Source organism: Crinia signifera, chromosome 2 (genome assembly GCF_055691185.1).
Source record: "Crinia signifera chromosome 2, ASM5569118v1, whole genome shotgun sequence".
Lineage (NCBI taxonomy): Eukaryota > Metazoa > Chordata > Amphibia > Anura > Myobatrachidae > Crinia > Crinia signifera.
In genome coordinates, this window is record NC_139218.1 from 49,731,221 (window position 1) to 49,747,410 (window position 16,190).

Below are 16,190 nucleotides of genomic sequence, written 5' to 3' on the forward strand. Positions count from 1 at the left end.
GGTTATAAGCTTTGGTGCTTTCACATGCACACTCGACAAGTGTCAACACATCAGCAACCCGGCAATTACCAAGGTCCGAGGTGTTGTGTGAATGGGGTATATGCTACTTGAGTTTTCATGACAAAACAGAACAAGAAAAGGGACCTCACATTCTAAAGTAAAAAACAGATCAATAAATGAAAAACCAAATACTAAAAAACAGAAGTCTAGATGCCATATGTGCATAAAATACAATAACTCAAGGCATTGTGAAATAATATATCTTTATTCCCCCCACCACCACCACCACAAGAAATATTCATAACACACTTGATCACTCTCCCCTGGTTTCTCTTTGTCTGAACATCTGTGTCTATGGCAGGTGTAGTGACACCACCCTTCCCCCATGGCAGGGAAACCGCAGTTTCAACAACATAACAGGAAAATAAAACCAGCGGAAGAGAAGACAGACACCAGTCCAATCTCTGCTCCAGCCCTTCTCTTGCAGTCATGTCTTGATGGCAGTGTCTCTGGATCTGTAAACCACACCGCGGCTCTTTAGCTCACGCACAATACCTGACAAAGGAAGAGGGAGATGCGTCACTGGGCGCGTGAAGGCAAACAGCAGTTAACAGTAAAAGATACATTTCTAATATACTATTAGAACAACTATCTAAACAATCTAGTTCTAGTAATAAACACTGTTGTATAAGTTACCTGTATTTGTTATCAGATAACCAAAACACCTCTTCTAATCATAATGAATTGCCAAAACCTGTTCTAGCGACTTATGTAAAAATGCTCATGCTGAGGGATGGAATGAGGTTCTGAATGGAATGTAGTCAGGCACTATCTTTTGGCCGCTAGCCCACCATAGACGTGAGAAGTGGTAATGGTTTATGCCAGTGGTTCCCAAACGGTGTGCCGTGGCACCCTGGGGTGCTGCAAAGGTGCCCTGGGATGGTGGTCCAGGACTGATTTAAAATATTCATGGTCAGTATATTAGACAAAACCAGTGCTGGTGGTTTCCAATCATAAAATATGTGGACAATCAGAAGTGAATCCTGTCCCCAAATAACTGACTCTAAATTTACTTAATTTAATATTTTCTTTCTAAATTACTCAATAAGAAACTTTTGGCCTAGGGGGTGCCACGAAAAAATACCTGATACTCGGGCAGGATTCCTCAAACTATTTTGCTCTGGGACCCCATCAGACAATAAAAATTACAGGACCCCAGCAAGTTACTGCAGAAGGTCATCATATCACATGTGTGGTCAGCAGACAGCACATACATGGCAGCATTGTGGAGGCACAAAATGATGGGAGGAGCCTGAAGAAAAGACAATTCAACTGATTTTTCAGACTCCTTGAATCACTGACTGAGATTAGAGAAGTCACCAGCCTGATGGTCAGCAACATGGAGTCGCGACCCCATGCTAAGAAGGTCAGGACCACCAGTTTGAGAACCTCTGCTCTAGGGCGTCCGTGATTGGAAAAAGATTGAGAACCACTGGTTTATGCTGTATATTAGCTTTGCTATTGGAGACAATTCTGACAAATGTGAATCATCAAAGATAAGACCGAACCTTTATCTTTACAAAGCAACAGTACCGATTACATTAGCACGAAAGCAATGGCTGATGTTCATCCAACCGAGCTATTACCAGCAGTCTGCACCTATGGCGTGGTCACACTGCACACACGCCAAGCCATTGTACTCGCAGTGAGGATTTAATCACAGCACGAGTGACAGGAAGGAACCGTTTGGGAGTCGTTAATGAGGAGTGGAGGCAAAAACACAGACATTATGGGATAAATTTACTAAGATGGGAGTTCTAGTGAAATTGGGATGTCGTGCACAGCAACCAATCAGATTCCATATTTTATCTTCTAGAACCTTGATGGCTAACCTTCACACTCCAGCTGTTGTTGAGCTACTCATCCCAGCATGCTCTGCATCAGATTTAGCATGGCCAAAATAGCAAAACGGAAGCAGAGCATGCTGGGATGTGTAGTTTAAAAAACATCCGGAGTGTCAAGGTTAGCCATCAAGGTTCTAGAAGGTACAAAATAAATAAAAAGTAGAATCTGATTGGTTGCTATGGGCAACATCCCATCCTCAATAGAACGCTTAGTAAATGTAACCCGTCATGGCTGTTTTTGGGGCACACATCTGAGTTCAGCAGCAATCATGTAACTAAGTATTTTGAAGCCATCCACCACTTATATTTTGGGACGGCCTGGGCTTTTTGTGTTGCCGAGCTCACCATTCCGTTTTTTTTTTCTCTCAGAATGAAGCAAACTGTTGATTTGGCCCCTCCTGAGGTTCCCGCTCTCTCTCAGATGGATAGTTTTATGTTTGACGCCTAAGGACAGCCTGTCTCACTTGCATTGAAAGCTCCTGTGATGGAGTGTTGTAGGCAACAGTTTCCAAATGCCGCACTTGCAAATAGACAGTATTTACCAAAGTGCAGATTTTTAGAAGTGGAGATATTGACCATAGCAACCGACCAGATTGTAGCACAAAATCTAGAGCATAAAAGAATTTGGTCGGTCGCTATGGTTAACACCTCCACTTCTAAAAACCTGCACTTTACGAAATATACCTCTTAAAATCAACTCCAGGCTTTTTCCATGCTTAATGGATAAAGAAATAACAATATGCTCTGGCTCACTTAATCCTATTAAAAAGCTAGATGAGGATGGCTCTATCTGTACATTTACTAATACTCCTTTCCAGACCAAAACCCTGGGTCCAGCCCGGATCACTGAACATGGGTTTCATGCCTTGCCACAGCAGCTTTAAACCCCTTCACCCTGCCAGACCCGGGTTATTGTTGGGACTTTTTTTCTACCAACGCTTGGAGCGCCGACTTTCCACAGGACCTAGGTCACCCATTTGCTCTGCACCGTAGACTGTTCCATTTCTAAAACAATCCTATTCCTGGGTCACTGGACCCACATTTACTGGATACCCTTTCACAAAGAGCCACAGCCCAGGTTAATCCATCAATAAGACAGGTTCCTGCGGCAGAGTGAATGGGATACTAGCAGCTTTAAAAGCTGGATTGTCAGTTTATTTCACAAGATAAAATACATTGCACAGATTTTGTTGTACCATATTGGACTTTAGACAAGGATAGATTGCTTAGCACCATCTCTACAGATCTAGTCAATGCTATATAGCAAATTACTGTAAATTGCAAATTTGAGACACAATTTGGACTGTTAAATACAAAGGGATAATTAGAAAATATGAAATATTCATAAAAAACTCTAAGGAATCAATTTGATGAATTACGAAGGGTGCAAGGTGCTATGGCCGCAGCATTTAAATGTTTAGCGTTGAAACTGTCGCGATGCCGCTGCAACAGCCTGTGCACCGCTGCCACGATGATTCGCACTAGCCCCAAAGACTTTCCTTTGGAAGTGAATCTGTAACCTAGCCATACCAGAGAGTGCAAATTGGGTGGGAGGAGTTGACTATTGGTACCAAAGTCACACGAGACAGAATAAGCACTAGTGTTGACACTGCCTTACACTAATGCTTTCCGGTCTGTCTGTACTATAGAACCATAAAAACTCATGGTTTTGCCTTGTAAAGATTGCCGCTTTAACAAAAATGTCAGTGTTATGTCAGTTTCCCGCACCTCTTGTGAACTTAAGACATTGGGACAGATGTATTAATCTGCCCCTAACGTTTTTTAAAATAACGGGTCCCGCTTCTCCTGCATAACGTGGAGCACCTGTAGCGGCCAAATGTATTATCCCCCCCCCACCCCCTGCCGATAAGGAGAGCCGTTATAACCAGCGTTAACGGCGTCCCTGTGCATGCACGAACCCCGGCCCGCTGTAATGAGCATGCGCACGCCGAAGCCAGTAGCAGGGCTAGCGTTGTTCCTGCAGTGGGGATAGGACAATGCTAGCCCTGAGCTGGCGTTGCGGCCGGGGCAATTTAACGCCTGGGCAGGCTCTTAATACATCACCCCAGCTGCTAAATACTGGGGCGGGGATTACAGGGGACAGCCCACCGAGTGTTTGTCAGGCTGTCCCTAGCGCACGTTAGGTGCGCTAGTAATACATCAATAAAAAAGTAATCCTCCCAGTTAAACAGCGTTAAGTGCACTTAATGCTGGTTAATACATCTGCCCCTGTATTACATACCCTCACAAATGTTCAACACACCAGCAACAGTTTCCCTAATGACAAATGTGTTTCAAACCCATTCTAACACATATGCATTACCTTGTGGCAGACGACCTGTGACAGATACTGCGTACACTCCAGGCTTGAAGGCAGCTGATAGAAAACAGAAAGTAAAACCTCAGTATATAGCAATTTTATTCCAGATCAATTCAATCCTAGTCCTTTGTCACTCGTTATCACCCTACACTTTATCACTTGTTAAGGCTTAATACATTTAGATCACTATAACAAATTTATTCGTAAACCTATAAATCAGTTTCCAAAACTCTACCTTTACAGTCCATGTTTTAAGGATGTCAATGTTTTAGTCCAGACAGTTAAATCAAATTGACTGAGGTATTAATTACATGTATTATTATTATCCTTTATTTATATAGCGCCACAAAGGACCAGCAGCGACACAGTTGAGTACAATAGAGGACAAGTACAGGGTACATCGGGCATTCCTAACCACGGTCCTCAAGGTACACCAACAGTGCAGGTTTTAGTGATATCCAGGCTTCAGCACAGATGGTTTAATCAGAATCACTCATGTACTAATTAAGTCACCTGTGCTCAAGCCTGGATATCACTAAAACCTGCACTGTTGGTGTGCCTTGAGGACCGTGGTTGGGAATGCCTGGGGTACATAAACTAGAGATGCGCAGGTACGGATTTACCCGGATCTCAAAACAGGATCTTATTGGCTATATGCTGTCACATGTTTTTGCTCCAAAACATGTGACAGCTATATAGCCAATAAGATCCTGTTTTGAGATCAGAGTAAATCCAGACCAGAAACATCTCTAACAAACATAGCTACATCAGCAGAGGACACCAAAATAAGTATCAGGATGGCCGAAAGCCGCAGGATTTGGTGCCATCAAAGACGGTTTAGGTAAGAGAAGGAAAAGCACTGAGGGAAGAGGGTCTGAATCACCTGTGCTCATGCATAGATATCCTTAAAATTTGGACGGCAAGGGCAGAGTTTGGGAAACTCCATCCGTTTTTTTTATTTCTCAAATATAAAATTAGAATAGATGAATGTGTAGAAAACTTGTTTTTTTTTAAATCATGAAAAGCAAAAACTGGCCGTTACGTATTCATACATAATGAGCAAAAGCACAGGTAACTCAAAATTGCCAAATCAATAGCAATTCATTCAAAACATACAGTAATTCAACACAGTGATGTACTTTTCATTGAACAGACTCACATAAAACAGGCTGACTTGCCAGTTGTTTCTTCACTAACAAAATGTATTAGTCGGTAGCTACAAACGTAAGGCAGGAATTTTGTTGGCAGACAGATGGAGCTTTAACAGCAATGTTCCAGTATTGATTAACAGCTAAATATGTCAGGGCTTTCCAACATTTCAACGCAAAAAAATGAGGACCGTGTTAAAGACACAATAATGAAACCAAGTAAAAAAAAAAAAAAAAGAGGAAGCTCAAAACATTTCAATATTTTGCACTCTCAGACTACGGGGGAAATTTACGAAGATTGCCGAATGGGATCGGCCAGAAAATATGGCCGGAGAACTCAGAACATTTACTAAGCTGAAAAATTCTGACGTTTCCTACTTTCCGATGGTGAAGTCATTTGTATTTGGCTGATGACTTTACCGGCAGCCAAATACAGATGAACGTGAAGCCTGCACTCTGTAAAAATAGATTAAATAAATTAAAAAAAACACGGTGTGGTGTCCCCCTTCCCGAGGAAACCAGCCCCAGGCTCTTTGAGCTGGTCCCGATTTCCCAGATAAGGGGGACAAAAGGCTCCAACAGCCAGCGGTGTCATGCCATAGCCGAGGGACACTTATTACATAAGGTCCACCAGCCAGAACATGACAACCGTGTCTGTTCAGCCCTAGATAGGGTCCCTGAGGAAGTGGGGATGCCCCCCACCCAGGCTTAACCCGTCCAGGGCTGAAGCTGGATTCTGTCCCTGGCTGCTTTGTTTTGTGTGTGTGTAAAATAAGGGAAAATTACATTGCACACACACACTCACCATTTCCACATTACCCTGATGGGCTCCATGGAAATGCCTACAGCCAATCTGAGCCCTGATTGGTTGACTGGAATCCCAGTGCCTACTGGAAAAGATGACCATCCATTGGGGGAATGTGGAAATGATGAGTATTTGTATGTATGTGTGCGAGTGCGTGCGTGCATGTATGTATGTATGTATGTATGTATGTATGTATATAAAGTTGTACTGTTCTTGGTGTGTGCGTCTCTTTATTTTTACATTGGTTTAACAGTAGAACTACTAGCCTCAGCAGGCCCATTACTGTTAAACCCAATGTCATTTTTTTTTTTTTTTGGCACAAAAAAATAATAATAATTTCAGCCATGTGCTTCAGCCACTAACTGAACAGCCACGGTTGTTATGTTTTGGCCACAGGACCTTATGTAGTAAGTGTCCCCCAGTTTTCGCATGACACCGCTAGCTGTTGGAGCCTGATGCCGAAATGCAAGGGGACCCCTACTCATTTTGTCCCCTGTATTTTGGGAACCAGGTCTGGTCAAAGAGCCCGGTGCTGGTTTCTTGAACACAGGGGGACCTCAATTAATTTTTTTCCACTGTATTCAGGAAACCAGGACCCCACGCCTTATTTTTTTTAAATTCTTCTTCTATTTTTTTACACCGAGAAGCACACACGCAAGCTTCATCAAAATACAAATGGAAAATGTAATTTATTCTCCAGTCATATCTTCTTCTGAATTCACGGCCGGAATTCAGGAGTACAAATTATAGTATATGAGCCAATCACTATAGTACTCATGGCCATATACAGCCAAGTTTTATTGATGTACTCATACAGCTGAATTTGGCTGATTGTAAATTAGCCAACGTGCTGGTCCCGGACGTATTTAGGATCGAATGGGTACATTCCTACCCATCCGATCTTAGTAAATTGCTCCCTACATCATACCTCCCAATATGACACTCTTCAGGAGAGACGCATTGCTCTGCTCCTGGACTTTCCACTTAATGCATGATTCTCTTTATCTGTGTTGAACCGGTTAATTGATAAGAAAGGTGCTTCAACACAGGTGATGGCAATCATGCATTAAGAGGGAAGTGCAGGAGCAGAGCATTGTGTCCCTCCTGGAGAGGGTCATGTTGGGAGGTATGCCCTACATTGTTAAAACTTCCATTTTTGATTCAGAAACTCAAAGATTGTCTGTAAAAATGTATTAATTTGGACTTTATATGCCTATACGATCAGACAACCAGCTGAGAATATGAAAGATTTACTGCTGAAGTCATGGGGTTTTATATACACTAAATGGTCAAATATCTTTAATTGAATCTGGATGCAAAGTATAATGATATGAAAAAGAAACAAAATATAGTGCTTGAACTCCAAAGAGTGCCTGTACTACATGTACAGGCACTCTTTGGAGTTCAAGCACTATATTTTGTTTCTTTTCATATCATTATACTGATAATACAGGATACAAACAAAAGGATACAAACAAAATGATACTTCAGTGCATATGAAGCCCATCTAGTCTTCATTGGCTTCTGCGATTGCTCCACTGGTCTAAACGCTGGGCAGCTAGTCTTCCCTGGAATCTAGGATTGCTCCACTGGTCTAAACGCTGGGCAGCTAGTCTTCCCTGGCTTCTGGGATTGCCCCACTGATCTAAACGCTGGGCAGCTAGTCTTCCCTGGCTTCTGGGATTGCCCCACTGATCTAAATGCTAGGCAGCTAGTCTTCCCTGGCTTCTGGTATGCAAACACATTACAATACTCACTTATTCGCTGCCACTTAGATACCCAGCTGTCATCAGAGCTCATCATGGCCACAATCCTATAAAAAGTACACAGGAGTCAGTACTTAGTCACTGTGAGGTACACAACACAGAGTAGCAGCTGTAATCACTGTGCATTTGTTCTCCTCTTAGTACACAGGCCCATTAGGTTCTGGCTGTAATATGGACTAAAAGCAAAATGTCAAGTTAAATCCTGGGTTTGTGCATAAAATGCAGAGTCAGCAATGCAGTGAGGCGCTGTGCTGAATAGGCACTCCCCCACACTGCTGCTTGCTGAGCCTATCAGACTGAGGCCCTTATTCTGGTTGACTCACAAGGCTGCGAACTGATCTAAACGCTAGGCAGCTAGTCTTCCCTGGAATCTGGTTTTGCTCCGCTGACCCCAGACTCCACCCACCAAATTCGGCTCCACCCACCCCACGCACGCCGGGTTTGTTGGCACAGCCTGTGAATGGATGTTTAACATAAATATCCATTCACAGGCCAGGGGGAAACACCCACATCATTCGATGGTCGCCGACCATCGAATAATGTGGAAGATGCAGGTATATCTAAGTGACTCTCCGGTCACTTAGATTTGCGTGCACCCTCGACAGGAACTGGGCGAGCAGCGGATATCCAGTGATGTCAGCGCCCCGCCCCTGCATCAACAGGCGAACGCCCATGAAACACTGGCCGCCTCCCCACCGCCCGCAGTCTGCACGCACCTGGCGCATGTACATTTAAAAAAAATTGCGCTCACATGCGAGCGTGTCAATCAGAATAACACCCTGAATGACAGGCAGTAGCAAGCTAAGGCAGGATAGCTCCGATCACCCAGGCATTCGGTCTCCCCTCAGAGACGGACAGCGCTGCACGCAGCAGCACATCCTCCCTTAGTCCCTTCTTTTTCTGCTTTATGGTGAAGAGCTATTGTGATCAGAGGAGCATGTGCCGAGTCTGGATTGGTGGATCCCAGCACATGCTGCTCTGACTCGACAGGGGGGCAGAGCTATAATACAATCTTCCATCCAGACTCCTGGCTGGCCATGGAAGAGAAGGGAGATCTGGATACACATCTGGATAGAGTTGCGATGGGGGACCCTAGGGAATCACATGGAGGGAAAACTAAGGAATATCCCTAACTTCTACACACAGGACATAGGGAGGATGGGTAGTAGAATGTCCTTTGAATAGCGATAACAGTCTGAAATGTAAATAAAAAGTGATAATGACAGAAACATATACCCATCAAATGAGGAGCTGGTACAATCATACACCATCTCCCTGTTCCCCTTCATCTGTAGGTATGAGTCACAATTATCACAGCCATCATATTCAAACTGGTCGATCGTCTGCAAACGGAATTAGAAACATGGACTGTGAGATAGGACACTGTGTACACAATATAGGAAAGCTCAATTTCCCCAGTTTCATTTATTTAAATATAACATCACTCTATTTCCTCAAATTGCTACCCTTTATACCCAGGCCCTGGACTCTTGCAGTAAGTTCCAGAAATGGTGGTTGTTGTCGACACCAGGACCGAACGGCAGCTTTCACCTCGTCGTCAGAGTTGAAGTGTTGAACATTATGGTGCTCGTTCATCTTTGGGAAGAGGGGAAAGTCGCACGGCACAAGGTTGGGGCTGTACGACAGGTGTGGCAGAACCTCCTTGAACTGAAGGTGCTGCAACCCTCTTCCCAAAGATGAAAAAGCACCTTAAGGGTCAACACTTCAACTCTGACGATTTGGTGAAAGTTGCCGTTCGGTCCTGGTGTCGACAACAACCACCAGCTTTCTTCTCTGACGGGTTTTCCCAACTCGTCAAGCTTTGCCGCACGTGTGGAAAGGGATGAGGACTACATTAAAAAGTGAATAGTGCATTACATGGAGGATAAACTGGGATATTAACTACATCCCTTCAAAAGGAGCAATTACCAGCGAATATACGTTTGGATCTTCATTAAGTACAGAATTCACCTCGGAAACACACAGACCTAGGAACGTCTGGGTATCACCTTATTTTTACTGCAATTTAACTTTTTAAACAAGTTAATGCAACAAGGTTACTTATCCACTGATTCAGGGAACAGTCACTAGAAGATATTGTGTAAGGCGAATGGCTGACATGGAAAGTGTAATGTTGTGTCCCAAGTGTTATGTAGAGTACACACCAGAATGATCATGATCGTGAGACGACCATACGATGGTCGCACGATCTGCTGGAGCACACAATCTGCATCCCATACAATTCCAATCTGTACCCAGTTGAAAAGGTCGTTTTCAAATCCTGACGGCACCAGGTAGGATCGTCAAAACGACCAACGGGGACTCGGATCAGATCTAAAACATGACAAATTTACATACCATCGATCGAGATTATATCAAAATTGGCAGAATTGAGGCCAAATCGTTCTGGTGTGTACACAGTATTACACTGCAACGCTCTCATCTGAATGTCAGTTTAGCCTGCAATCTGCTGCTTTATAGGTGATACATTATAAGGATTTTTTATTGAATCTCTGCAGAAAACACTCGCTAGCTACAGGAGTCCCAGTACTGTTATATTTCACTGATAGCCGGCTGTCCCACAGCACAGATGGAGTTTTCCCCGGGATATCTATCTGTACATACACGTCCTGCGCCAGGAGAGCCTCACCTTCACCAGGGAACACAGCAGGCATGCTCTCATGTGCCTCAGATCTTTCGGTACAGTCTCCAGCGCCATAGTTCCGTACACCGGAAGCAAGTCACTAACAACACAGGAAGTGGTCAGGGGAAAGGACCTCTTCGCCGCGGCTGCGTAGGAGGCGCTCTGTGACAGCTCACAGATCTTTATTGTAAATCACAACTTGGCGCCTCTAGAGGGAGCTCACCACACTGCAGGGTGAGGATGGCAATTGGTGGTATACCCATCGATGCTCACAATCGATAGAACCCTTATTGCGCAAAATCATCGATGTTCAATAGCCATCCGTGTGAAAACAAATATACACTTACGGTGTGCTATCAACAGCAGCTGATATGAGGATTGTCAGTCCTCACACTATGCAATAAATAGATAAACAAATATATACTAGTGATGGCTAGGTGGTTTCCCTACATCGATGGCACAACATAAGCAAACTGAGCATAGCTCCATCCATAGCATCCATGAACGTTCTGATTGGCCCAGGGAACAGTCAAAGAAAAGGGATGACCATCGATAGGTAAAACCATCGATGGTCAACCAGTGTATGGCATATGGCCATCAATGGGCTCTTGCAATTGCAACAATGATAGTAACCACACCGATGGCCATCCATATTTATCCTATTTTTAGAAAGTGTACGAGTCCTGCAAGGACTGCAGGAACTTTCTTAAGTGGCTTTGTGCACTGTATCATGTATCGTTGTTGAATCTTTATGATTAATAAGAAATATATTTTGATTGTTTATAGTTTTATTTTTGAGTATTTGAAGAAAAAAAACACCTCAATTTTTCATTTTGATTAACAGCCAGCGCTAGTATATATATGAATATAGGAATATAGACTGATGTGGAAGTTCAAATATTATATGTAAAGCTCTGCAGAATATGAGCTATATACTATATAAATAACTGTTAATAATAACAGGATCCAGACTGGCTCCTTGCAGTGACCTCTGCTGCCACTGAATGTGAATTTCATTGTTCTAAGGATGAACATTGGAAGCGCACCATCAAATGATTGCTGGCATTCACCGTCATATCTTTGGATGCAATGGTAACTGACCATTGCATCAAATAATTGTATAGAAAAAAGAGCCCTGTTGGCACATCTGAAATAGCCACAGAATAAAGGAGCGCTGTCTGAAAGCAAAAAAAAACAACAACAGGTATTTTATTCCAATATTATTTATTGTAAAGTATTCTTTTCCTTCAGCCTATTTAGGATTATTTATTGTAAAGTATTCTTTTCCTTCAGCCTATTTAGGCAAGATGTAGCAATATTATAACAACATATAAAGACACATAATACTGATACAATTACAAGCTAAGTAACGTTCAGCTTTAAGCATTCAGATAATTAGTAGTTTTTAGTAAAAGCCTCAATAGACTAGAGCAGGGCCTCAGTACAGGAAACATTTATACCAGCACAAACTAGGGCTTCTCCATATCAAAGCAAAGGACGTTGTCGTCTTGAATGTCCGCAACAGGACATTTTTTATAGACTGGGAGCCATGGGTACTCATGTCGACTAATGGGTAACTAAAATTGTGATAGACTAAAAGCCAGTTGGGACAGCATGGATGGTGTAATGGTTAGCATTACTGCCTTGTAGCATTGAGGTCATGGGTCCCACCATGGGCCTAACTGTGCGAAGTTTGTATATTCTCCCATACTTGTGTGGCTTTTCTCTGGTTTCCTCCCACAGCCCAAATATATACTGGTATGTTAATTGGCTCCCAATAAAATGAACCTTAGAATGAATGTGTACGTATACATGTGGTAGGGAATATAGATTGTAAGCACCTCTGGGGCAGGGACTGATGTGAATGTTCAACTATACTCTGTAAAGCGCTGCGGAATATGTGTTCTATATAAATTACTGGTAGTAAATAATTAATTATTTTTTATTGTTCTGTTTGTGTAATAAAGGCCTTTTTTTGCAAAAAGTAGTCCCTTACCCTCCAACATCTGAAGGGCAGAAATCGGTACATAATCAGAAAGGGTGCTTGGCTATGGATAAAGAGGGCGTGGCTCCTGAACAACAAAAATCCAAAAAACCCAGGTTTTTCCCAGATACAAAAACCCGGTAGGACTCGGCTGAAAGTTCTGACCCCTTTCACACTGCGCATTTAACCCAGGAATTTCCCAAGTCCACCCCTTTCTCACAGAAGCCTGATTATCCCTGCAATATACTGTGTGTCATAATAAAAGGAGGAGTGATTAACAGCAGCCGTTAGATCTACACGTTACTGGCTCTGATAGGGGGACACTAGACGGGCAGTTTGGGGTTTGCTATACTGCTGCTCCCTAATTTGTGGTCTTGGCAGTATTTATGAAATCAAGATTACATTCCATGAGAGCTGTGAAGATTATTCATTTTTCAGTATAAAATGCTCTGTGGCAAGTCACTGTCTAAAGCACACTCATACACTTAAACCCCTTTCACACAGAAAATGAAATTCCCGGGTAAAGCAGTTCCACCCGGGAATTTCATTTAATACACACGTCCTTTTTCTGTGTGAAAGGGTTGATCCGGATCTTAAACTCCAGGTCTCCGACCCTACAAAAGACCAGGGTCAGAGATCTGTAGTTTAAGATCCGGATCAACCCTTTCACCCAGGAAAAAACCCTGCGTAATAGAGCAAATCTCCGGGTCTAAATTTAAGACACAGAGATTTGTTCTCCTGTGTGAAGGGAGGTCAGACAGTGGCGGCTGAATAACCCGACATTTCAAAAGCGGGATAATTGCCGCTAATTACCAGGTTATTTGGCCATCGCGGTCTGCCTTCAACAGAGGGCTGCAATATAATCACTTCCCCTGTAAGAATCCTCAAATACAGATTGGGATTAGAGGGGCATCTTCTCAATGAGCATTGTCTAGCCAGTGCCAGGTCATCCCAGCCAATCAGAGATGCCCACCTTCACAGCCAATCAGCCAGCACCCAGCCAGGAGAGCCAATCAGTGCCTTTCTCTATGTATTAATCACAAAAACCTGGGTTGCAACCTTTCAGACAGCCGTTGACCCAGGTTTTTGAATTAAGATCCAGGAAAACCCTGGTGAATTCAAGGGCCGAAGCCCTATCATTTTAGATCCGGGTTGACCTTTTCAGACAGAAAAAAAACCTGGGTCTACCCTCCTGGACAATTAATAACAGTTAATGAACTGCTTGTGCTCTGCCTGTGGTGTGAGCTTTCATTTCTCCTTATCTCCTGTAAGTGTACTCAGATAAGCTCAGAAAATCCACCCCTTCCCCTGTTTCTCTACAGCATAGGGGAAGTGTTCCCACAACTGTTTCAGTACTACAGTAACAGGCATATTTATTAACTGTTTGAGTGCAACGCAAATTTGTCAAAATAGGTGTGAAAATTGGAAAGCAAATGTTTATATTCATCGTAATGACCTGTAATGTTTACCTTGTATAGGAAATATAATCTATTTTCACACAACATTTTTTGGTACTTGTGTATTATCACGGCGCCCACTACGCTATTTGCGTAGAGGGCTATTCACGGTAGTGAAATAGCATCGCATGCCATATTGTATGGCTTGCGATGCGATTTCCCTATCTAATGTATTCACTGCTCTGTGTCAGTGAATCCATTAAAAAGATAGGATGCTATAAAAAATCGCATTGCATCGCATGCCATTATTATATGGCATGCAATGCGATGGTGTGCGATAAAAAATCGCATCCCATGCCATTATGGCATGCGATGCGCTGAGATATCGGTTCTGATGGAACCTAGAATAATTCCATTTAATGGTATAATGTCATTCATTTATTTTGGTCCCCCACCCGGCCCACTATCCACGTCATCCCGAAGCGTGGCGAGCGCGGCGGTACGTGGCAGTACGCATCCGACCGACCATTTCATACCCCCACTATACACGTCGGTGTGCAGTTGATGATATATAGTGTGGCGAGCGCAGCGAGCCACCGAGCCGGAAGCGTGGTGAGGGGACGCGTAATACATGTAACATGTATACGCGGGGCTACATAATACATGTAACATGTACTCGCGGGGCTCGCTACGCTCGCCACGCTTCGGGCTCGGTGGCTCGCTGCACTTGCCACACTATATAAAGTCAACTCCACACCGACGTGGATAGTGGGGGTATGAAAATGTCGGTCGGACGCGTACCGCTGCCGCTCGCCGCACTTCGGGATCACGCTGATACTGGGGGGGGGAGGGCCTTAATAAATGACATTATATGTCATTTAATGCTATAGTACATTAAATGCCATTATAAGCATCAAAATCGCATCGCATGCCATACCATAACGGCATGCGATGCGATTTTACTACGTTTGCGTACGTAGTAAAATCGGGCGCCGTGATAATACACAAGTACCTTTTTTTTTTTTTTAATATAACCAATGTGAGCGATGCTGCCATTTTTAGTGGCTATTTTGCACATCTCTCACAGAGATGGCATTCAAATGGTTAACAATATTTTAGGATCACTGGAATGTATTAAAGGGCTTTTTTTTTTTTGTAGTTCCTGTGACCAGATAGAATTTTATCATGAGAAATGCAATCTAGCTGAATTTATAACAAAAAAAAAAGAAAAGAAAAAGTAAACAAATAATGAAGTAAGCCCTGTGATAATAGAGCCAGTCAATGATGATGGGGTGCTGTGCTGGATGCTGGGTGACAGAAGGGGTGTTGTGTTCCGTGACACTGGTACATGCTGGTGGTAGGGTTGCTGTACTTGTTTGGTGACACAGGTGTGCGAGATTATATTTGCTTTAAAAGGTTATTATAGGGGAATGTGCTCTTTGACAAAGGTTGGGGGGTCAGGGGCCAGTGATAGACTCTGTTTAGAATGGAGCTGACATACAGCACTGTGCAAAAGTTTTAGGCTGATGTGAAAAACATGGTGCAAAGTAAACATGCGTTAATTATTTTTTTTTAAATGTCACATTTTTTGGATCAATTAACAAAATGCAAAGTGAATGAACAGGAAAGGAATTTAATTCAAATCAATATTTGGTGTGAAGACTTGGCCTTAAAGACAGCATCAATTCTTTGGGTGTGGATTATGGGTTCCACAGTAACTAATGTGACAGTGGCCTTTATTCAGATCTGATCGCAGTACAAATTTGTTTGGAAAATGGGCAAAACCATGTGCACTGCAGGTGGGGCAGATGTAACATGTGAAGAGAGAGTTAGATGTGTGTGAATTATTATGTTTCTATGCAGGGTAAATACTGGCTGCATTATTTTTAGACTGCAATCTAGATTTCCGTTTCAACACACCCCACCCAAATCTAACTCTCTCTGCACATGTTACATCTGCCCCACCTGCAGTACACATGGTTTTGCCCATTTTCCAAACAAATTTGTACTGCAATCAGATCTGAATAAGGGCCAGTGTCTACACTGACCACAAAAGGGCTACATGCACCATGTCTACACCTGATGTGGACCACCCATTAGTTTACTGTGTCTCCTCATATGGCTCACTTCCCTCACCATTCTTCGGGACAGGTTTACCATTCCCAATCGTAGTGCATATGGATGGTAAATTCTGAAAAATAAATAAATAAAAAACAAAAATC

The 16,190-nt window shown here is 43.0% G+C and overlaps 1 protein-coding gene across 1 annotated transcript; it reads right to left on the minus strand.

Moving 5' to 3' along the window:
- Positions 1–246: 246 nt before the first annotated feature.
- Positions 247–10,753, minus strand: SUPT4H1 (SPT4 homolog, DSIF elongation factor subunit). The gene is made up of 5 exons (XM_083172030.1): positions 10,594–10,753; positions 9,180–9,286; positions 7,935–7,990; positions 4,228–4,281; positions 247–555 (listed from the first exon to the last, which is right to left on the minus strand). Exons 1-5 carry the CDS (start codon positions 10,660–10,662, stop codon positions 488–490), a joined length of 354 nt encoding a protein of 117 aa, XP_083028156.1. The 5' UTR covers positions 10,663–10,753; the 3' UTR covers positions 247–487.
- Positions 10,754–16,190: the final 5,437 nt, after the last annotated feature.